Here is a 22,972-nt window from a genome sequence, read left to right as displayed (position 1 = left end):
TTTGCCATTCTGGCGAGCGTAGTTTGGGAGCGGAGCCCCGAGCATTGCTTGGCGCTGTTCTGCCCTATGGCTGCGATCGGGACGGCCCATAGGGTGTATGGGGGGGTGGTGGCCCCGGTATGACGGGCAATTCCGGCGGCGCATAGCAGTGCGGCCGGAGTTGCGCTGGGACCGCTAGGACAGCTTCGGGATGAGGCTTCTGTCGTGGGCGCGGCCCCCGCCTCAGTTTCTTCAAGGGGGACCGGGTGTGCGCCTACCGCTGGACAGCCGGCCGGAACGGAATGGGGGGTCTGGGGGCGGTTCGACGAGGGAGCATGCCAGTTCGGGGGGGCGTGCGGGTTCCGGCGTTGAGTGTTCCGGCTGCGGTGGTGCAAACATGCTGTCTCGGTGCTTCCGGATAGGGGATCGAGTCGGGGAAGCTGCTCGGAAACGGGAGGACGCCGGTGCTATGGGCGTGGATGCTTCCTTTTCTACGTGGGTATCTGGAGAGGGCGGCGGCGCGGGTGCTGCCGGCGGGGTTTCGGGATGGCTTCAGGATTACCTGTCGCTGCCAGCGGTGCCGCTGGTGGCGAAGAAGTTGAAGTCGGCATTGCAGCATCCGGGGGTGGTGGCTGACAGGCTACAAAGGGGGGTTGCGGACGCGGGGGGCCATTTGGGGAAGGCCTTGGCCCGACTTGGTGGTTTTCCCATTGGGGGTGGTCCCCAAGCCGCAAGTGGGGAAGTTTTGACTCTTCCATCACCTGACGTTTCCGAGGAGGGGGCTCAGTAATCGGTTTTATTGACCCGGCGGTGTGCACGGTGTCCTACACGTCGTTCAGCGCGGCAGTCCGGTAGGTGCGGCGGTATGGTCAAGGGGCGCTGATGGCCAAGGCCGATGTGGAATCGGCGTTCCGGCTGCTCCCTGTTCCTCATGGGAGCTTTTGGCTGTTGGGGTGCCACTGGCGCGGAAATAAGGTTCAGTTGCGGATGTTGCAGTCAATCCTGGGTAAGCTGCGCTTCGCTGGTAGGATCATTCCCATGGGATGGATTTTCCACGGGCGGCTGTCGGCGGCTACGGTGGGGGTCGGCGTTCTGACGCACTTTGTGCGCCTGGGTAGGGGCCATAGGGAGGACTTGCGGGTTTGGCATGAGTTCTTGGCTTCCTACAATGGTAGGACAATTGGATGGCGGGCCCGGTTGGCAACTTTGACATGGCCTTGGCCACAGATGGGGCGGGTTCTACCGGGTACGGGGTGTTTTTTCAGGGGCAAGTGGAGCGCGGGGCCTTGGCCGGAGACATGGGAGACAGCGGGTTTCCTGGGGAATCTGGTTCTGTTGACACTATTTCCGGTGGTGTTAGCGTTGGAGCTGTGGGGGGAGGAGTGTAGGGGTTTGAAGTTGCGCATTAATTATGACGACATGGGTGTTGGGCAGGTGGTTAACCGCATGTCAGTTACTTCCCCTCCGGTTACACGGCTGATGCGGCATTTCGTTTTTTCGTTGTTTACAGTTGCATGTTTTTCTTTTCTGTACACGTCTTGGGCGTGGCAATTGAGCTGGCTGACTCCCTGTCTCATTTTCAGTGGGAAAGATTCAGGGAGCTTGCTCCGGGCGCGGAAGCGGGAGGGGTCCCTTGCCCGGGGTGGATTAGGTGGCTGCGGGATGGCTCAGGCAGTTGGTGAGCGCGTCCACGTGGGCGGCCTTCTTCATGGTTGGGGCCAAATGGTTGGGTCTGGTTCGGGGGCAGGGGTCGGTGATCGGGGACGCGGTAGGCGGCTGTTTGTGCTCTACTTTCTGGCCAGAACTGGGGAGCAAGGGGTGTCGGTTTCCTCGAGTGGCTGGAAACTGGCGTGTTTGGCGTTCTTGTTTAGCTTGTTGTGGGTGGATGATAATAAAAGGAAAAAAAAAAAAAAAACAATAAGATTTCTGGGTGCGACGGGCGTGGAAAGGTTCTCGCGAGCAGGACAGGACGAGGGATGCGCGGAGGCCGGTCACGTTCACGAACCTGCCGGCAATCTGTTATCGGCTGGGGTTTGTTTGCTCTTCAGGTTACGAGGCGCGGCTGTTCACAGCAGCGTTTTCTTTGGCTTTTATGGGGCGTTTCGGATCGGGGAATTGGTGAGCCCGACCGAGAGGGTGTCTGGGGGTCTGTTTGACGGCATGGTGCGTTTGGACGGGACCGGGTGGGGCTCTGGCTGCGCAGGTCCAAAACGGACCAGCAGGGGAAGGGGGTGCTGGTGTCCCGGTTTGCGTTACCTGGTTCCAGGGTTTGCCCCGTGACAGCGGTTCGGGACTTTTGAGAAGTGTGACGGGGGGGGGGCCTTTCCTGCGGTATGAGGAAGGGTCCTTTTGGTTCAGGTACCCATTAGTTTCGGTGTTCCGGAAGTGTTTGCGGGAGGTGGGTTTGGATAGCGGAGGCTTTGCGTCGCACTCCTACCGCATCGGGCGGTCACTGAGGCTGCCCGGTGTGGGCTGGACGAGATGGCGGTTCGCCGGATTGGGAGATGGGAATCTCGGTGGTTTTGTACGTATGTTAGGCCTCAGTTGGCGGTGGTTTGAGTGGGTTTCTATTAAAAAAAAAAAAAAAAAAAAATGAAATGAAAAAAAAATGAATAAAAAATAAGTGGACACACATGCACAACGCAAGTGGAAGTTATTTACATATGTGCAGGGTGGTGTGGCTGTTTTCCTGTTGAGGTGGGTGCCATGGTGGTAGTTGACGGCTGGTTTTATGCTGTTGGTTTTCTTTTCAGATGGAGGTACGGCTCGCCTTGTCTGGATCGTGGGGCACTCCTACGTGTGTTTGGGGGCTAGGAGAGGAGACCAACGGCCTGGGGGCAGGCAACTCGGTGTTTCTCGGAGTGAGGCTTGCTTGCGAGGGTTGGGGATCCCGGGGGGTGAAGTGGGAACGTTTGTTCGGGGAGGTTGAGCGTCATGTGTTGCGGGTACAGTGGTGGGCTGATCAGACATTGTAGCCAGGACGGTATGGCGCTGGGCTCGTTTGGTCGGGGGCATCAATTGGACCCGTATTAGGGTACACAAGGTGGTGGGGTGGTTTGTGGCCCGGCATAGCGGGTTCGTGGTTCGGCACCGGGAGCTGCCATGCAATGGGGTATGTGCGTTGGACGGAATGGGGTGCACTTAGCCGGGGTAGGGATTGATGGGTGGTCCTTGGGATTGCAAGCCGGTATTCTAAGGCCTTGCGGGTGTGGGGTGGCCCTTAAGGGTAAGGGAGTCACCCTTTCGGGCTGTGGCGGTGTTTGTCTGGTGGTCTTTGACGGTTGGCGGTAAATCAGAGGTCATCTGATAAGGGGTGGGGGGCCCATTGCTATTATGGGTCCCTCCGGTGTATTCCTGAACGTTGGATGGAATACCTTTATGGTTATCACTGTCGGAAGTTGTCTCCGAGCGGTCACAGCTGGAGGCCTGGTTAAGTGGAAGTGGGTACCGCAGTGAGTTGGTTGTTTGGTAAAGTTATGGGTCACCGTCAGAGATCACCAGACCGGGCATGTTATTTATATGCTATTCGTTATACCTGATGTTGGTTATGGTTATACATATATATTTGGCTATTTATATATTGAGATATATATTTTGATTGGAGTGTTTGAGTAATGGTAATAAAGGCTGTTATGGCCATTTTACTCCAAAGCAAGGTGTGGTCTCATCATTCATGGTTGTGGTAAAAGGGGTGGGGGTTGGAGTGGAATGGGTAACAGGTAAAAGAGGGACCTTTAGACTACCCTGGTCAAGGGAGGCCCGCAGTGGATGGACTGAAAGGGAAGTAAGGAAGGGCCGGGCATGACAGGGTTGGATAAGGTCTAAGGGGTTAAGGTGCAGAGAGAGAGGCTGTGGGGGAGGAGCAAGTGGAAAATGTTAATGGAAGGGGAGGAGCGCTTTAAAAGGAGGAAGGGGCGGAGCAACGGGCAGTGCGAAGGAAGGGACAGAGAGAGGAGGCAGTTTTCCCACCCTCCCTCCCTATTGTTAGGTTGATGGGGTATTTTGGTTGTTGTTTTTTGTTCTATTTCAGGTGGCAAGGATCGGATGTCATGACAGTGGTGCGGATGGAACTGGATGTTGGCGGTGTTTGTCTGGTGGTCTTTGACGGTTGGCGGTAAATCAGAGGTCATCTGATAAGGGGTGGGGGGCCCATTGCTATTATGGGTCCCTCCGGTGTATTCCTGAACGTTGGATGGAATACCTTTATGGTTATCACTGTCGGAAGTTGTCTCCGAGCGGTCACAGCTGGAGGCCTGGTTAAGTGGAAGTGGGTACCGCAGTGAGTTGGTTGTTTGGTAAAGTTATGGGTCACCGTCAGAGATCACCAGACCGGGCATGTTATTTATATGCTATTCGTTATACCTGATGTTGGTTATGGTTATACATATATATTTGGCTATTTATATATTGAGATATATATTTTGATTGGAGTGTTTGAGTAATGGTAATAAAGGCTGTTATGGCCATTTTACTCCAAAGCAAGGTGTGGTCTCATCATTCATGGTTGTGGTAAAAGGGGTGGGGGTTGGAGTGGAATGGGTAACAGGTAAAAGAGGGACCTTTAGACTACCCTGGTCAAGGGAGGCCCGCAGTGGATGGACTGACAGAGTAGAAAACTGTGCTCTTCGCTGGCTCTCATATTAACTATCCCACTGCATCTTCAGTGCCACTTACAATTCTACTTCTTCCTCTCCTCTTCTTTTCTCCGTCAGGGTCCCCCAAGGTTCTGTTTTGGACCTCTCCTCTTCTCTATCTACACGTCCTCCCTGGGTCAACTGATAGTCTCCCATGGCTTCCATTTCTACGTTGATGAAACCCAAATCTATCTCTCTACCCCTCAGCTTACTCCTTCAGTCTCCTCACGTATCACTAATTTACTAACAGACATATCAGTCTGAACGTCACAACATTTCCTTAAACTCAATCTATCCAAAACCGAGCTCATAATATTTACTCCCCCACATGCGCCTTCCTCTGACTTCTCTGTCAAGATCAATGGCACAACCATCAAACCATCCCTGCATGCTAAGGTTCTAGGTGTAACCCTGGACTCTGGACTCTCCTTTCGGCCCCATATCCATTTACTTTCCAATTCTTGCCGCCTCGACCCAGGGGCGGATCCAGGGGGGGGCAACGGGTCAATTGCCCCCTCCGAGAATACCGGCAAAGCCGGTTCCGCGGGTCCAATCGCGGCCGGTTCCGCGGGTACCCGCGGGCCGGTTCCGCGGGTCCAATCGCGGCCGGTTCCGCGGGTCCAATCGCAGCCGGTTCCGCGGGTACCAGCGGGCCGGTTCCGCGGGTCCAATCGCGGCCGGTTCCGCTGGCCAATCAGGAAGCCAGCAGGCAGGGGAGCAGGGAGATGACATCATCTCTCACTGCCCTGCATCCCTCCAGTCCTGCCCTCACTGTGTAGGAAGCTGTGTGCAGCAGAGAGATTGCATCATCTCTCTGCTGCCTATCTTCACTCTGGGACCCAACAAAAGACCACCTTAGCAGAAAAGTAACACAGTAGGTGACAATCCGCAATGTGTGGCAGGCTTCGTGGCAATCCGCAATGTGTGGCAGGCTTCGTGGCAAGTGGCAATCCGCAATGTGTGGCAGACTACGTGGCAAGTGGCAATCCACAATGTGTGGCAGACTACGTGGCAAGTGGCAATCCGCAAAGTGTGGCAGGCAACGTGGCAATCCGCAATGTGTGGCAGACTACGTGGCAAGTGGCAATCCACAATGTGTGGCAGACTACGTGGCAAGTGGCAATCCGCAATGTGTGGCAGACTACGTGGCAAGTGGCAATCCACAATGTGTGGCAGACTACGTGGCAAGTGGCAATCCACAATGTGTGGCAGACTACGTGGCAAGTGGCAATTCGCAATGTGTGGCAGGTGACGTGGCAAGTGACAATCCGCAATGTGTGGCAGGTGACGTGGCAAGTGACAATCCGCAATGTGTGGCAGGTGACGTGGCAAGTGGCAATCCGCAATGTGTGGCAGGTGACGTGGCAAGTGACAATCCGCAATGTGTGGCAGGCTACGTGGCAAGTATCAATCCGCAATGTGTGGCAGGTGACGTGGCAAGTGACAATCCGCAATGTGTGGCAGGTGACGTGGCAAGTGACAATCCGCAATGTGTGGCAGGCTACGTGGCAAGTGGCAATCCGCAATGTGTGGCAGGTGACGTGGCAAGTGGCAATCCGCAATGTGTGGCAGGCAACGTGGCAAGTGACAATCCGCATTGTGTGGCAGGTGACGTGGCAAGTGACAATCCCCAATGTGTGGCAGGTGACGTGGCAAGTGGCAATCCACAATGTGTGGCAGGCAACGTGGCAAGTGACAATCCGCAATGTGTGGCAGGTGACGTGGCAAGTGGCAATCCGCAATGTGTGGCAGGCTACGTGGCAATCCGCATCTGGTGGCAGGCGACGTGGCAAGTGACAATCCGCAATGTGTGGCAGGTGACGTGGCAAGTGACAATCCGCAATGTGTGGCAGGCTACGTTGCAAGTGGCAATCCGCAATGTGTGGCAGGCTACGTGGCAAGTGACAATCCACAATGTGTGGCAGGTGACGTGGCAAGTGACAATCCACATTTGGTGGCAGGCGACATGGCAAGTGACATCCTCAGGGCTCCCACTGATTCTGCATTATGGTGAGATGAACCATTTAATTTTATATTACAATGTATTAATAGAAATAATGCGCTTCAATCATCCTGACACCATAACAACCATGGTGCCGTAATGATTGAAGCGCAAATACCAGCCATTTCCCATATAAATTGCCCCCCAAAAAACATATTTTATAGCAGTGCCCCTCCCGAGACTAGACTCTGGATCCGCCCCTGCCTCGACCTACTGTGCACTATACTGTCAAAACTATTGGGACATCTGCCTTTACACACACATGAACTTCAATGGCATCCCAGTCTGATGCCGTGTACACACGATCAGATTTTCTGACGGGAAATGTTGGATGTGAGCTTGTTGCCGGTAAGTCCAACCGTGTGTATGCTCCATCGGACAAATGTTGGCTAGCATGCTCTCAAATTTTCCACCAACAAATGTCTGTCGTCTGAACTTTCCAATCGTGTGTACACAAGTCCAACGCACAAAAGTCCACACATGCTCGGAATCAAGGATGAGCCAGAAGTGCTTGGTCATGTAAAACTGTCTTTTGTAATGGAGATATCACGTACGTCTTGTACGTCACTACGTTTGTAATTGTTGGCCAACATTTGTGTGACCGTGTGTATGCAAGGTGTGGAGCCAACACCATTCAAACAAAAATCCACGGTTTTGTTGTCGGAAAGTCTGCTCGTGTGTACGGGGCATTAGTCTGCAGGGTTCAATATTGAGTTGGCCCACTCTTTGCAGCTCTAACAGCTTCAATTCTTCTGGGAAAGCTGTTCACAAGGTTTAGGAGTGTGTCTATGGGAATGTTTGACCATTCTTCCAGTAGCGCATTTGTAATGTCAGGCACTGATGTTGGACAAGAAGGTCTGGCTCGCAGTCTTCGCTCTAATTCATTCCAAAGGTGGTCTATCGGGTTGAGGTCAGTCCAGTTCCTCCACCCCAAACTTGCTCATCCATGTCTTTATGGACCTTGCTTTGTGCACTGGTCCAAATCATTTGGTGGAGGAGGGATTATAGTGTGGGTTTGTTTTTCAGGGGTTTGGCTTGGCTTCTTAGTTCCAGTGAAGGGAACTCTTAAGGCATCAGCATACCAAGACATTTTTGACAATTTCATGCTCCCAACTTTGTGGGAATAGTTTGGTGATGGCCCCTTCCTGTTTGGACATGACTGGGCACCAGTGCACAAAGCAAGGTCCATGGATGAGCGCATTTGAGGTGGAAGAACTTGACTGGCCTGCACAGAGTCCAGACCTCAACCCGATAGAACACCTTTGGGATGAATTAGAGACTGCAAGCCAGGCCTTATTGTCCAACATCAATGCCTGACGTCCAAAATGCACTTCTGGAAGAATGGTCGAACATTCCTCTATTCCCATAGACACACTACTAAACCATGTGGACGGCCTTCCCAGAAGAGTTGAAGCTGTTACAGATGCAAAGGGTGGGCCAATTCAAAAAAACAAAAACGTACAGCTGTTTCAGGCTTGTTTGAACTGCTGGTTCCCAGTACAGATACAGCCTGAAAGAAATGTGACATATATTCCAACTAGCGTACAGCTGTCTTTAGATTGCTGGCCGTCGTCAATGCAAGCTAAGGATCACATCACTGGTACAAGGGCCAGGATTTATCATAAAAATATTGATTGAATTTTTTACAATAAAATGTACATCAACTAATATGGAGGAACCAATACAACCGGACTGGTGAGGAAACAATATTAAATAGATACCACATCCCAATTTAGAATTATATACAGATATAGAAGTACGGAAGTGGGATTTTTATGGTGTCATAAAGATCAAGATATGAAATATGAAGGAACCCTTGAAATAATGTTTGGGCATCAGGGAACCCCTACCAATAGTTCCATCTATAGCTTGTGGTAGACTAGAATGGTGATCAGTGGGAAGGAATCTTCTTACTTTGGTAGTCACTGAGAAGAAGACACCAAGATCATTGGTGTCAGTGGTTACATATCTGAGGGGCATGAATCTCTTCTCAAGGAACCCCTAGCGATCTTTGGAGGAACCCTGGTTGGGAAAGGCTGGTCTAGGCACTACTCATCCTCTTCATGTGCTAGCATTGCTCTCCAAGTCCTCCTCCCCCGCTCATTGCCAAACGCTCCTGGGTTACATGATGCCCAGGGTGTCACGAACATGGCACCCTGTTGATGCGTCATTATACAGCTTGGGTTCACTGTTGAACAGAAGGGCACTTGATCATCTATGTGGCTGCAGTTCTGTGCAGCAGTAAGAACAACCCCGTGCCAAGACCACACAAGAAGAAGAAAGACCTGGATCATCACATGACCACGTAGAAGACCCCTGGATACAAGTTGTGCATGCTGCAGATTTTTAAAAATTCTGCCCTCTTCAATGCACGCTAAGGATTACATGGCTTCTATAATATAACCAGGACCAGGATTTATCAGCTTTTTTTATCAACCCTTGAAATAATGTTCAGGTGTCAGGGAACCCCTGCCAATAATTATATCTATAGCTTATGGTAAACTAGGGTGGTGGTCAGTGAGAAGGGTGCTTCTTACTTTGGTTGTCACTGAGAATAAGACACCAAGATCATTGGTGTCAGCGGTTACATACAGTATTTGAGGGGCATTAATTGTTCTCTTCTCAAGGAACCCCTAGCGATCTCTGGAGGAACCCTACTTGGGAAAGGCTGGTCTACTGATGATCCACAATAACATTTTGGTGGTCCCCAAGGGTTCTGGCACAAATCAACATTATGGCGGATGTATACCGCCCAATGTTTCAAATGTTGTTCTCAATGCACGCTGACAGTCAATTCTGTCAGCACACATTGATATCCGAAGCCTCCTCTGTATTTCTGGCTCCTGTGAACTCAGAGGGAGGTTCCGGGAGTAGTGCAAAAAGTGGGAGGTGAAGAAGGAGGGGACTTCCAATGGCAGCACCTCTGATCACAGACTGTGGGAGAGAGCACAGAGCTTGAGCACATGTCTGGATAAGGAGGTAAGATCAAATGATGAGTCAGCAGTGTGTGCAGTGTGAGGGGGGGGGGCAGAGATCAAATTGTGTGTATAATGCCACCTACACGCGGCCAGACTTTCCGGCAGACTAGGTCCGACGGTCTTCCAGGCGGACTTTCGGTGGAGTTTCCGACGGACTTTCTGAACAAACGGACTAAGTCCGTTTGAAAGTCCGTTCGTTTTGAACATGATGACGTAAACGGGACTAAACAAGGAAGTTCAACAGCCAGTAGCCAATAGCTTCCCTTGCGTCGTATTTGGTCCGTTGGACTTGGAATTGAGTCCGACGGATAGATTTGAAACATGTTCTATTTCTAGGTCTGTCTGATTTAAAAAAAAAAAAAGGATCGGACTAGCCCACACATGATCGGATTGTCCGACGGACTGATCCCCTCGGACCTAGTCTACCAGAAAATCCGGTCGTGTGTACGCAGCATGAGGCATGTAAGATTCAAAATTGTGAGTTTAGTTGTTTGTGAGGTCCAAAAGGTTGGCAACCACTGGACTAGGGAAGAAAAAAGAACTGGCTCATCATATGACCATGTAGAAAACCCCTGGATATAAGGTGTGTATGTTGCAGAGTGTTAAAAATTCTGGCCATCATCAATGCAAGCTAAGGATCACATGGCTTCCATGGTATTCATTAATTTATTTTTTGTTTTATCAACCCTTGAAACTGAGAAGAAGATCATTGGTGTCAGTGGTTACATATCTGAGGGGCATGAATCTCTTCTCAAGGAATCCCTAGCGATCTCTGAAAGAACCCTAGTTGGGAAAGGTTGGTCTAGGCATTACTCATCCTCTCCATGGTCTAGCACTGTTCTCCAGGTCCTTCTCCACCACTCATTGCCATCCACTCCTCGGTTAAATGATGACCAGGGTGCCACGAACATGCCACCCTGTTGGTTCATCATCATACAGCTTGGGTTCACAGAGTACTGTGGAAGAGAATTACATTTGATCGTCACTTCTGTGCAGTAAGAACGGCCCAGTGCCAAGGCCAAACAAGAAGAAGAAGGACCTGGCTCATCACATGACCATGTTGAAGACCCCTGGATCTAAGGTATACATACTGAAGGTTTTTACAAATTCTGAGTGTGGGGGGGGGGGGGGGGTAATCGTGCAATTATGTCGTTTTGGGCTTTTAAAGACTTCACATATTCCTTAAAACGAGTCATGTTGTTCTACAAACTGGTCAGTGCATGTCACGAGAGAGAAGCCCAAACAAGTTTTACTGTTCTATCCCTTAATCTTCCCGTAATTGTCATAAAGATCAAGATATGAAATATGAAGGAACCCTTGAAATAATGTTCGGGCATGAGGGAACCCCTGCCAATAATGCCATCTAAAGCTTGTGGTAGACTAGAATGGTGATCAGTGGTAGGGATGAGCTTCGTGTTCGAGTCGAACATACGTTCGACTCGAACATCGGCTGTTCGTCTGTTCGGCGAAGTCGGAACATTTTGGTCCGTTCGCGCCAAATTCGCGTGGCGCTCACGGCCCACAATGCACTGCGATGGCGCAGTGCATTGCTGGCTCATGATTGGCCAAGCATGCACTGTGACCCCGCATGCTTGGCCAATCACAGCGCCAGCAGCGAGGAGAGCCATGATTGGCCACAGGCAGGATGCCTGTGGCCAATCATAGCTCAGGCTGTGTAGTGCACGCCCCACACTATATAAGGCTGCCAGCGCGGCGGCCTTGTGTAGTGTGTTGGCGTCTGAAGCAGTGGGTGTTCTGTGTACCTTCAACACAGTACACACCGATCGTTTTCGGCCGATTTTTGATCTTGCTGTTGTGTAGTGGTTGTTGTCTGCGTGCCCTGACCGCAGTATACACCGCTATATTCACCTCACCTATATAGCTAGTGATCTATCTTTTATAATAGAGCTTGCAGTCAGTAGTGTTAGGAGCTAGTGCGTGCTGTCTGCGTGCTCTGTACCCAGTACATACCGCTATATCCACCTACATAGCTCTTCTCTATTTGAGCCCACTTGCCATCTGCAGGAGTTATTGGAAGTTGTGTGTGCCTCCAGCACAGCACAGTATACATCTGTATATACCCCTTTATCTCTGGTGTTCTATAATAAAGGCATCTGCAGGAGTTAGTGGGTGTTCTGTGTACCTTCAACACAGTACACACCGATCGTTTTCGGACGATTTTCGATCTTGCTGTTGTGTAGTGGGTTACTTTTTACCAAAGATATGTAGCAGTATACATCTTGGCCAAAATTTATGAAGAAAAATTATTTGCAAAATTTTGTATCAGAAACAGAGAAAATGCATTTTTTTTTAACAGAATTTTCAGTTTTTCTCTTTTATAGCACAAAAAATAAAAAACCCAGCGGTGATTAAATACCACCAAAAGATAGCTCTATTTGTGTGAAAAAAGGACACAAATTTCATATGGGTACAGTGTTGCATGACTGCATAATTGTCATTCAAAATGCAAGAGCACCGACAGCTGAAATTTGTTCTATAATAAAGGCATCTGCAGGAGTTAGTGGGTGTTGTGTGCCTCTAGCACAATATACACTACCCAACTGGCTGTGTTTGATGGCACAGTGGCAGCCTTTGATGGCAAAGTGGCTGCGTTTGATGGGTTTTTTTTCAAATTTTTTTTTTTAAAGTTTGTTTGCGCACCCCTAAAAAATTTTAACACCAGCCGCCACTGAATAAAACCAAACACATTAAACCTCATAAATAATACAATATGGCACAAATTATTTTCATTGGAGTATTATGGTCACAGCTTTATTAGTTAAAAGATCATAACAATAACATGATTTAGACACCATTCTTTAAAAACATACAAGAATTCTGACACAACCATTAAAGCCAGGTCCTTGACAATGCCACCCAATACCATGTTCTGTTTTAAGCCTGTACTGGTTGATGCCATCAGCCCAATTTTTCTGCCCCTGTTTAACAGGGACATGTAATTACAATTCTTGATATAATATTTCACAGGAGGACCCCTTCCTGTGCCCACCCAGAGTAACGGTGAGGACTTATAGTGTTGTGGCACCAGCACCACAACCACCAAAGGTCAATTTTTCTACCACTGTTCAACAATGGCATGTAATTACAATTCTTGATATAATCGTTCACAGCAGGGCGCTCCAGCGCCCACCAAGAGTCACTTTGAGGGCTTACAATGTTGTGGCAAAACCAACACCTTGTTCCGCCATTTCTGCAGAGCATATAGGGCAGGCCCCTACTTTCAAACATCCAATTTACAAACATCTCCTACTTGCAAACGGAAGGAGACAACAGCAAGTGAGTGTTTTAAACACAACTTTTTGGGAAAAGGGACACTTTCATGAATAAAAAAAAAACAAAACAGTAAAATTAGCCCAATTTTTTTGCGTAATGTGAAAGATAATGTTACGCCGAGTAAATAGATACCAAACATGTCACACTTTATAATTGCGCGCACTTGTAGATTGACGACAAAGTACGGTACCTAAAAATCTCAATAGGCGACGCTTTAAAACATTTTTACGGTTACCAGGTTAGCGTTACAGAGGAGGTCTACAGCTAGAATTATTGCTCTCGCTCTGACGATCGCGGCGATACCTCACATGTGTGATTTGAACACCGTTTACATACGCGGGCGCGACTTCCGTATGCGTTTTCTTTGCTTCGCGAGCTCGCGGGGACGGCGGGCGCTTTGAAAATTTTTTTTTTTTTTTTTTTATTTATTTTATTTATTTTAAAACGACTAAATTGTTAAAAAAAAAAAAATTTGATCACTTTTATTGCTGTCACAAGGAATGTAAACATCCCTTGTGACAGTAATAGGTGGTGACAGGTACTCTTTATGGAGGGATCGGGGGTCTAAAAGACCCCCCACCCCTCCTTTACACTTCAATGTATTCAGATCGCCGAAAACGGCGATTCTGAATACCGGATATTTTTTTAAAACCGGCGCCATTGGCAGCCGAGTAAACGGGAAGTGACGTCATGACATCGCTTCCGTGTTTACGATGAGGAGACTGGAACAAAGCCGATTACGGCTTCGTTCCAGTTCCTCCGCAGCAGCCGGAGGCGTCGGACAGGGAATCGGTGCTCCCGATCGAGCGGGAGCACCGGTAACAGCGGCGAGAGGCGGCGGGAGGGGGGGACGTCCCCTCCCGCTCCTCCGGCATAACAGCCGAGCGGCTTTTAGCCGCATCGGTTGTTATGGCTGGAAAGCCAATCGCCCGCTGTAAAAAACGGTACCGGGATGATGCCTGCAGGTGCGGGCATCATCCCGGTATACCCCCCGGAAGCCGAGTACGCAGATCTGCGTACGCTCGGCGGGAAGGGGTTAAAAATGTACCAGTTGAAAATTACAAACAGATTCAACTTAACACAACAAACCTACACAGTCCCTGTCTTGTTTGCACCGCCTGTATACTGCTGTTCTGAGTATATAGGGCCTGGGGGCCACACACATTTCCTTTTTTTAATATGGGTACTGGGTTCCCCTTAATATGCGTACAAGACCCAAATAGGCTGGTAATGGGCAGGGAGGGCTACCCATGCCATTTTTCTCAATGATTTTCAACCATATTGCAGGAACCAGATATAACATTAAAACCGCAAGCAGTTTTAAATGGTGTTATTTCCGTTTAATGTCATTTTGTGCAGGGACTGTTCTAAACACGGGAAACACGTGGCACTTCACAGGCATACTACAGACACCCCCCAGTCAACATATTTAAAGGAATATTTCACTTTTTTTTTTCACTTTAATCGTCATTAAAATCAGTTCTCCCGCCAAAACGGCCATTTTTAAAAACATTTTAGGCATTGACCCATGTCCCCTGGGGCAGGAGCCAGGTCCCCAAACCCTTTTTAGGACAGTATCTTGCATATTAGCCGTTAAAATTAGCACTTTTAATTTCGAACGTTCGAGTCCTATAGACTTCAATGGGGTTCTAAAGTTCGTTCGAATTTGGGGTCCGTTCGAAAGTTCTGGTGCAAACCGAACCGGGGGGTGTTCGGCTCATCCCTAATCTGTGGGAAGGATGCTTCTTACTTTGGTAGTCACTGAGAAGAAGACACCACGATCATTGGTGTCAGTGGTTACATATCTGAGGGGCATGAATCTCTTCTCAAGGAACCCCTAGTGATCTCTGAAGGAATCCTAGTTGGGAAAGGCTGGTCTAGGCACTACTCATCCTCTTCATGCTCTAGCACTGCTCTCTAATGCCACATACACACTATCAGTTTTTCTGCTGGGTTTTTCCTTCAGATTTACCAAAACCATATAATATGAGGTCAAACCTTAGGAGTTTCAATTTGTATGCAATCAGGCAGGTCCTTGCACTACATGGTTGTGGTAAATCTGAAGGAAAAACTCAGCAGAAAAACTGATAGTGTGTATGGGGCTTAAGTCCTCCTCCACCATTCATTGCCAACCACTCCTGGGTTACATGATAACCAGGGTGCCACGGACATGCCACCCTGTTGGTTTATCATCATACAGTTTGGGTTCACAGAGTACTGTTGAACAGACTTGATCGCCAATTCTGTGCAGTAAGAACGGCCCAGACTGGTCAGTGCAAGTCACGAGAGAGAAGCAGAAACATATTTTACTGTTCTATCCCTTAATCTTCCGGTACTTGTCAATCACACACTGCTGAGCTAAGTGGTTTTTGGTGGAGAGAAAAAAAATGACTTAGCGTTTCTCTAAATCTTAAAGGGATTTCCTTTCCGCAAGATAGTTGTCCAACCCCCCCCCCCCCCCCCCCATATCATCTATGTCACCACCAATGACCCACACCTACCTTTTTCATTTTCCTCTGTCTCCGACATGCTCCTTACTAAAAGAGACCGTGGACTTTCGACAAACCGTGGACAATCATCAACGTCTGACGGCTTCTGTCCACCGACGGTTCGCTTTATTGATCCTCCAGCATTCTAACTCTCCCCATCCTCTCTTCTAGGCTGGAAAGGAGAAGGCACATAAGAGAGATTAGAGGATGGACAGATGTACGGCAGCTTCGGTAGATGATAAACAGAAAGTGTAAATGCATTATAATGATGTCCTCTAGGAAAAAGACGTGAGGTGTCTGAGAAGTGTTCGGGGGGACGGGGGTCTCACCTGGTGATAATAAGGGTGCAGTTTCCTCTCCATCGCTCGCTGCCCCCTGCCACCAATGCCCAGATCCAGCTGGGTTTCCTGAGCTTCCCTGCTCTTCCCTCCCTCCACCACGGGATTACCACAGATTGAATGCTGAGCCTTTAAAACAGGTGGGGGGAGGGACCCGGGGTGGCAGTGACATAGGGAATCTATACACTGCATGCAAAGCCTCATTATATTAATATGGAGGTTTACGGATTGATGGAAAAAAAGTCTACCCATTTAGACGCATCCCGCCGCGGAAATTCCCAGATACCCAGAAAGTAAAGCGGTGCCGAGACAAGGGATGTAAATGCCCGCACCTCAATACAGGAGGGCAACGTCTTACCTCTAAATATAACCGGCTCTCTGTGCAGGCCAGTCAGGTTCCTCCACCCCAAACTCCCTTATCCATGTCCTTATGGACCTTGCTTTGTGCTCTGGTCCAAACCATTTGGTGGAAGGGGGGGGGGGGTTATGGTGTGGGGCTGTTTTTCAGGGGTTGGGCTTGGCCCCTTAGTTCCAGTGAAAAGAACTCTTAAGGCGTCAGCATACCAAGACATTTTGGACAATTTCAGGCTCCCAAATTTGTGGGAACAGTTTGGAGACGGCCCCTAGAGAAGGTCCATAAAGACATGAATGTGGTGGAGGAACTTGACTGGCCTGCAGAGAGTCCTGACCTCAACCCCGATAAAACACCTTTGGGAAGGATTAGAGCGGAGACTACTTCTCGTCCAAAATCAGTGCCTGGACTTCTCGTCCAACATCAGTGCTTGACCTCACAAATGCTCTTCTGGAAGAATGGTCAAACATTCCCATAGACACACTCCTAAACCTTGTGGACAGCCTTCCCAGAGAAGTTGAACCTGTTATAGCTGCAAAGGGTGGGCCAACTCAATATTGAACCCTACGGACTAAGACTGGGATGTCATTAAAGTTCATGTAAAGGCAGGCGTCACAACACTTTTGATAATATAGTGTTATAACTTTGTGCATCCAGGTGAATTATACCTTTTTATTTATTTATTTTGCAGGACAAATTGGGCTTTCATTTGGTGGTAAATAATAATGGACATTTCCTTTTTTTATTTTTTTATTTTTTTTAATCAAAGGAAAAGTGTCATAAAATTGTAAAAAACAAACAAAAAAAACCTTTTTTTTTAACTACTTCAGCCCCGGAAGATTTTACCCCCTTCTTGACCAGAGCATTTTTTTTTACAATTTGGCAGTGTGTTGCTTTAAAGAGGAAGTAAACCCTGATGAGTTTACTTCCTCTTTCATTCCCTGCAAAGGTAAAGCATAATGGACTACTATGCATCGCATAGTAGTCCATTATGTGTCACTTACCTGACACAGGAGCCCGCTGTCCCTTGTAGTCCGCCGCATCCATCTTCTCGGTGGGTCACGCAGCTCCACCGCTGTCATTCGGCGAAGCCGCAATGACGTCACTCCCGCACATGCGCACGGGAGCCGAGACGTGTGGCATCTTCGTTATCGAGGATGCCACGCTCAGTGCGCCTGCTCGCCGCTGTCTTCGGGCAAATATCTCCTAAACCATATAGGTTTGGGAGATATTTCTTGGACCTACAGGTAAGCCTTAATCTAGGCTTACCTGTAGGTCAAAGTGGTTTGTAAGGGTTTACAACCACTTTAACTGACAATTTGCGTGGTCGTACGACACTGTACTCAAAACGAAATTTGCGTCCTTTTCTTTCCTCACAAATAAGAGCTTTCTATTGGTGGTATTTGATCACCTCTGTGTTTTTTCGGGGGGGGGGGGGGAGGGGGGGTTTGCGCTATAGACAAAAGAACAGCAACAATTAAAAAAATTAAAAAAAATAAAAAAACAACACATTATCTTTTACTTTTTACTATAATAAATATCCCACATTTTTTTTTTTTTTAACTATTTTTTTCCTCAGTTTAGGCTGATATGTATTTTTCTACATATTATTGGTAAAAAAAAAAAAAAGAAAAAAAATCTAAAAAATCGCAATAAGCGCAAAAGTTATAGCGTCTACAAAGTAGGGGATACCTTTATGCCATTTTTATTATTTTTTTTTTTTACTAGTAATAGCGGTGATCTGCGTTTTTTTAATCGGGACTGAGACATTACGGCGGACAAATTGGAAACTTTTGACACATTTTTAGTAAATGAAAAATAAAATAAAAAAATCATTAAGTGTATATTGATTGGTTTGCGCAAAAGTTATAGTGTCTACAAAATAGTGGATAGATTTATGGCATTTTTATTATTATTATTTTTTTTACTAGTAATGGCGGAGATCTACGATTTTTAATCGGGACTTCAACATTGCGGTGGACAAATTTGACACATTTTTGGTAAAAAAAAAAAAAAAAAAAAAAATACACTGACACTGATACTAATTTTAAACTTAAGTTGAAGTTGACCCAAACACTAACCCTGGCACTGACCTAGATCAAACCCTCATCTAGGTATTTTTTCTTTATTTTGTCTTTATTTATGTATTTATTTATTTATTTTTTTAAACACACTTTATTTTTCTCTCTGAAAGGAAAGAGAAACCTACAATGTATCTTTCCTCTCCAGTCACAGAGAGAAACACAGGGGGGCGGGCTTCACAGTGACTGATCATTGTTGTGGTGACCAATCAGAGGCTACCTCAGCGATCAGGTGACCTGAAATCAGGAGTTCCGGGTCCTGATCATTACTACGGGGCCCAGGCTCTCAATGAGACCCCCGGAACTCTGTGCTGGGAGAGCGTGGTGTGCGGTGCGCTCTCAGCACAAAGGAAGGTACACATATAGGCAGCCCCTCGGGAAAAAAACCCAGTCCAGTGGGGTTTGGTGCCCCCCAAAAAATATACCACCAGCCGCTACTGTGCCCTGCTCAGTAGTAACCCCCAGCTCTGCTGATCCCTGCTCAGTAGTAACCCCCAGCTCTGCTGATCCCCTGCTCTGTAGTAACCCCCAGCTCTGCTGATCCCCCGCTCAGTAGTAACCCCCTGCTCTGCTGATCCCCCGCTCAATAGTAATCCCCAGCTCTGCTGATCGCCTGCTCAGTAGTAACCCCCAGCTCTGCTGATCCCCCGCTCAGTAGTAACCCCCAGCTCTGCTGATCCCCCGATCAGTAGTATCCTCAGCTTTGTAGTATCCCCAACTTTGCTGATCCCCCACTCTGTAGTAACCCCAAGCTCTGCTGATCCCCCTCTCAGTAGCAACCCCCAGCTCTGATCCCCCTCTCAGTAGTAAGTCCCAGCTCTGCTGATCCCCCACTCAGTAGTAACCCCCTGCTCTGCTGATCCCCCATTCAATAGTAACCCCCAACTCTGCTGATCCCGCTCAGTAATAACCCCCAGCTCTGCTGATCCCCCGCTCAGTAGTAACTCCCAGCTCTGCTGATCCTCCCCTCAATAGTAATCCCCAGCTCTGCTGATTTCCTGCTCAGTAGTAACCCCCAGCTCTGCTGATCCCCCGCTCAGTAGTAACCCCCAGCTCTGCTGATCCCCCGTTCAGTAGTAACCCCCAGCTTGGCTGATCCCCTGCTCAGTAGTAAACTCCAGCTCTGCTGATCCCCGCTCAGTAGTATCCTCAGCTTTGTAGTATCCCCAGCTTTGCTGATCCCCCACTCTGTAGTAACCCTCAGCTCTGCTGATCCCCCACTCAGTAGTAACCCCCAGCTTTACTAATCCCCTGCTTATTAGTAACCCCCAGCTCTACTGATCCCCCACTCAGTAGTAACCCCCAGCTCTGCTGATCTCTCACTCAGTAGTAACCCCCAGCTTTGCTGATCCCCTGCTCAGTAGTAACCTCCAGCTCTGCCGATCCCCCGCTCAGTAGTAACCCCCAGCTCTGCTGATCCCCGCTCAGTAGTATCCCAAGCTTTGCTGATCCCCCCACTCAGTAGTATCCCAAGCTTTGCTGATCCTCCATTCAGTAGTAACCTCCAGCTCTGTTGATCCCCCGCTCAGTAGTACCCCCAGCTCTGCTGATCCCCCACTCAGTAGTATCCCAAGCTTTGCTGATCCCCCCACTCAGTAGTATCCCAAGATTTGCTAATCTCCCACTCAGTAGTATCCCAAGCTTTGCTGATCCCCTGCTCAGTAGTAACCCCCAGCTCTGCTGATCCCCTGCTCAGCAGTAACCCCCAGCTTTGCTGATCCCCTGCTCAGTTGTAACCTCAAGCTCTGCTGATCCTCCACACTTATAGACCCTAAATCTCTCTATAAAGAGGACCTGTCATCCCTTATTTCAATTACAAGGGATGTTTACATTTCTTGCAAAAGGAATGAGGGGACTGATTCATACCAAAAAAAAGCACTCCAGATTTGTTCCAGATGCGTTTATGCATGCACGTTTTTTAATGTGTCTCCGGGTGCATTCCAGATGCTTTTTTTCCCCCCCCTTTTTTTTTTACTGTCCAGTGCAGGAAAAATGCAGCATGTTCTACTTTCCATTTCTGGGACGAAAAAAGCCCCTGGAACTGACCGAACTGGTTTGAACTATGCCATTGGAAACCATATCACCTAATTTCCATGTGTTTTTGATGCAGGAAAAAGAAAAACCGACTGGACTGTATGTGGCATGAACTGGCCCTAAAAGCGATTTAAACAAAAAAAATTAATAAAAAAAAAAAAGGGACAGTTTAAAAAAATAACAATAAATAAAGCACCCCCATTCGTCCGTGAGAAGAGAACGCATACGTAAGTCTCGCGCTCAAATGTGAGCGGCGTTCCCACCACACATGCGAGGTAGAACGTTAGAGCAAGAGCAATAATTCTAGCGCCAGACCTCTGTAACTCTAAACAGGTGACTTGTAAAAATGTTTAAAGCGTCGCCTATGGAGATTTTTTTAAAAGTATCGTAATTTGTCGCCGTTATACAAGCACGTGCGCAATTGTGAAGTGCGACATGTTAGGTATCTATGTACGCGGAGTAATATCACTTTTTATATTTTACTTAAAAAATTAGGTGTTATATTGTGATTTTTTTGTTTTTTTTGCACTAAAATTTATTCAATTGTAATCCCCCCCCCCCCCCCAAAAAAAAAATTGCGTTTGAAAGACACAAACATTTTAACACCCACCATTTTATTCTCTAGGGCCTCTGCTTAAGAAAAAAATATACAGTACAATGTTTGGGGATTCAAAGTAATTTTTTTTTTTTTTTAATTTTTAACTCCTTATCTTTATCATTACCCTTCATAATACAGTGGTGTGAAAAAGTGTTTGCCCCCTTCCTCATTTCCTGTTCCTTTGCATGTTTGTCACACTTAAGTGTTTCGGAACATCAAACCAATTTAAACAATAGTCAAGGACAACACAAGTAAACACAAAATGCAATTTGTAAATGAAGGTGTTTATTATTAAAGGTGAAAAAAAATCCAAACCATCATGGCCCTGTGTGAAAAAGTGATTGCCCCCTAAACCTAATAACTGGTTGGGCCACCCTTTGCAGCAACAACTGCAACCAAGCGTTTGCGATAACGTGCAATGAGGCTTTTACAGCGTCCTGGAGGAATTTTGGCCCACTCATCTTTGCAGAATTGTCCTAATTCAGTTACATTAGAGGGTTTTCGAGCATGAACGGCCTTTTTAAGGTCATACCACAACATCTCAATAGGATTCAGGTCAGGACTTTGGCTAGGCCACTCCAAAGTCTTCATTTTGTTTTTCTTCAGCCATTCGGTGGTGGACTTGCTGGTGTGTTTAGGATCATTGTCCTGCTGCAGAACCCAAGTTCGTTTCAGCTTGAGTACACGAACAGATGGTCGGACATTCTCCTTCAGGATCTCTTGGTAGACAGCAGAATTCATAGTTCCTTTTATCACGGCAAGTCTTCCAGGTCCTGAAGCAGCAAAACAGCCCTAGACCATCACACTACCACCACCATATTTTACTGTTGGTATAATGTTCTTTTTATGAAATGCAGTGTTCCTTCTACGCCAGATATACTTGGACACACACCTTCCAAAGAGTTCCACTTTTGTCTCATCGGTCCACAGAATGTTGTCCCAAAAGTCTTGGGGATCATCAAGATGTGTTGTGGAGAAATTGAGATGAGCTTTGATGTTCTTTTTGCTCAGCAGTGGTTTTCTCCTTGGAACTCTGCCATGCAGGCCATTTTTGCCCAGTCTTTTCCTGATGGTGGAGGCATGAACGCTGACCTTAACTGAGGCAAGTGAGGCCTGCAGTTCCTTGGACGTTGTTGTGGGGTCTTTTGTGACCTCTTGGATGAGTCGTCGCTGCGCTCTTGGGGTAATTTTGGGCGGCCGGCCACTCCTGGGAAGGTTCACCACTGTTCCATGTCTTCGCCATTTGTGGATAATGGCTCTCACTGTGGTTCGCTGGATTCCCAAAGCTTTGGAAATGGCTTTATAACCCTTTCCAGACTGATAGATCTCAATTACTTTCTTTCTCAATTGTTCCTGAATTTCTTTGGGTCTCGGCATGATGTGTAGCTTTTAAGGATCTTCTGGTGGACCTTACTGTGTCAAGCAGCTCCTATTTAAGTGATGCCTTGATTGTGAACAGGTGTGGCAATAATCAGGCCTGGGTGTGGCTAGAGAAATTGAACTCAGGTGTGGACAACCACAGTTATAGTATGTTTTAACAAGGGGGGCAATCACTTTTTCACACAGGGCCATGATGGTTTGGATTTTTTTTCACCCTTAATAATAAACACCTTCATTTACAAATTGCATTTTGTGTTTACTTGTGTTGTCCTTGACTATTGTTTAAATTGGTTTGATGTTCCGAAACACTTAAGTGTGACAAACATGCAAAGGAACAGGAAATGAGGAAGGGGGCAAACACTTTTTCACACCACTGTATGTCTCTCCTGCAATAAAAGCTCCCTTGTCTTCCCGGTTCGTTTTGTTTCGAAATTTTGTTTTGAAATTTGGACAAAAAATTTTTTCAGACACATCCAAATTTCTGAATTTCAGTAGTAACAAATTTTAAAACGAACCCGAAATAACGAATCAAAATTTCAGACGAAATTCCAATTCAAACAGTTTTCGAATTCGAATTGAACTAGTTTTCACATCAAATTCAAATACTTTTTTTTTCTAATCGAATTTGAATAATTTTCGAATCGAAGTATAATTTCCTGAAAGAATAAAATAAAACAGAAAGACTATAACAATATAACCGTCTTCTGAAATTCACATTTCGAATAGAAGAAATTTGAATTTCCGAACAGAAAGAATAGAACCATCTTCTGAGATTCACAGGAATAGAAATGAATAAAATAGAAAATAAAACAA

The 22,972-nt window shown here is 47.4% G+C and overlaps 1 protein-coding gene across 1 annotated transcript in view; it reads right to left on the bottom strand.

Moving 5' to 3' along the window:
* CACNA1F (calcium voltage-gated channel subunit alpha1 F) overlaps positions 1–16,364 on the bottom strand; it is a 287,992-nt gene extending 271,628 nt beyond the window's left edge. The window contains exons 1-2 of the mRNA XM_077472367.1: positions 15,706–16,364; positions 15,389–15,548 (exon numbers count right to left, since the gene is read on the bottom strand). Of these exons, the coding sequence (XP_077328493.1) occupies positions 15,389–15,416 (28 nt within the window). The 5' untranslated portion in view covers positions 15,417–15,548; positions 15,706–16,364. The remainder of the gene's footprint in view (positions 1–15,388; positions 15,549–15,705) is intronic.
* Positions 16,365–22,972: the final 6,608 nt, after the last annotated feature.

This window comes from Lithobates pipiens, unplaced genomic scaffold (assembly GCF_037356315.1).
Source record: "Lithobates pipiens isolate NorthernLeopardFrog02 unplaced genomic scaffold, aLitPip1_a1.2 Scaffold_1, whole genome shotgun sequence".
NCBI lineage: Eukaryota > Metazoa > Chordata > Amphibia > Anura > Ranidae > Lithobates > Lithobates pipiens.
This window is presented reverse-complemented; position numbering and strand designations above follow the sequence as displayed.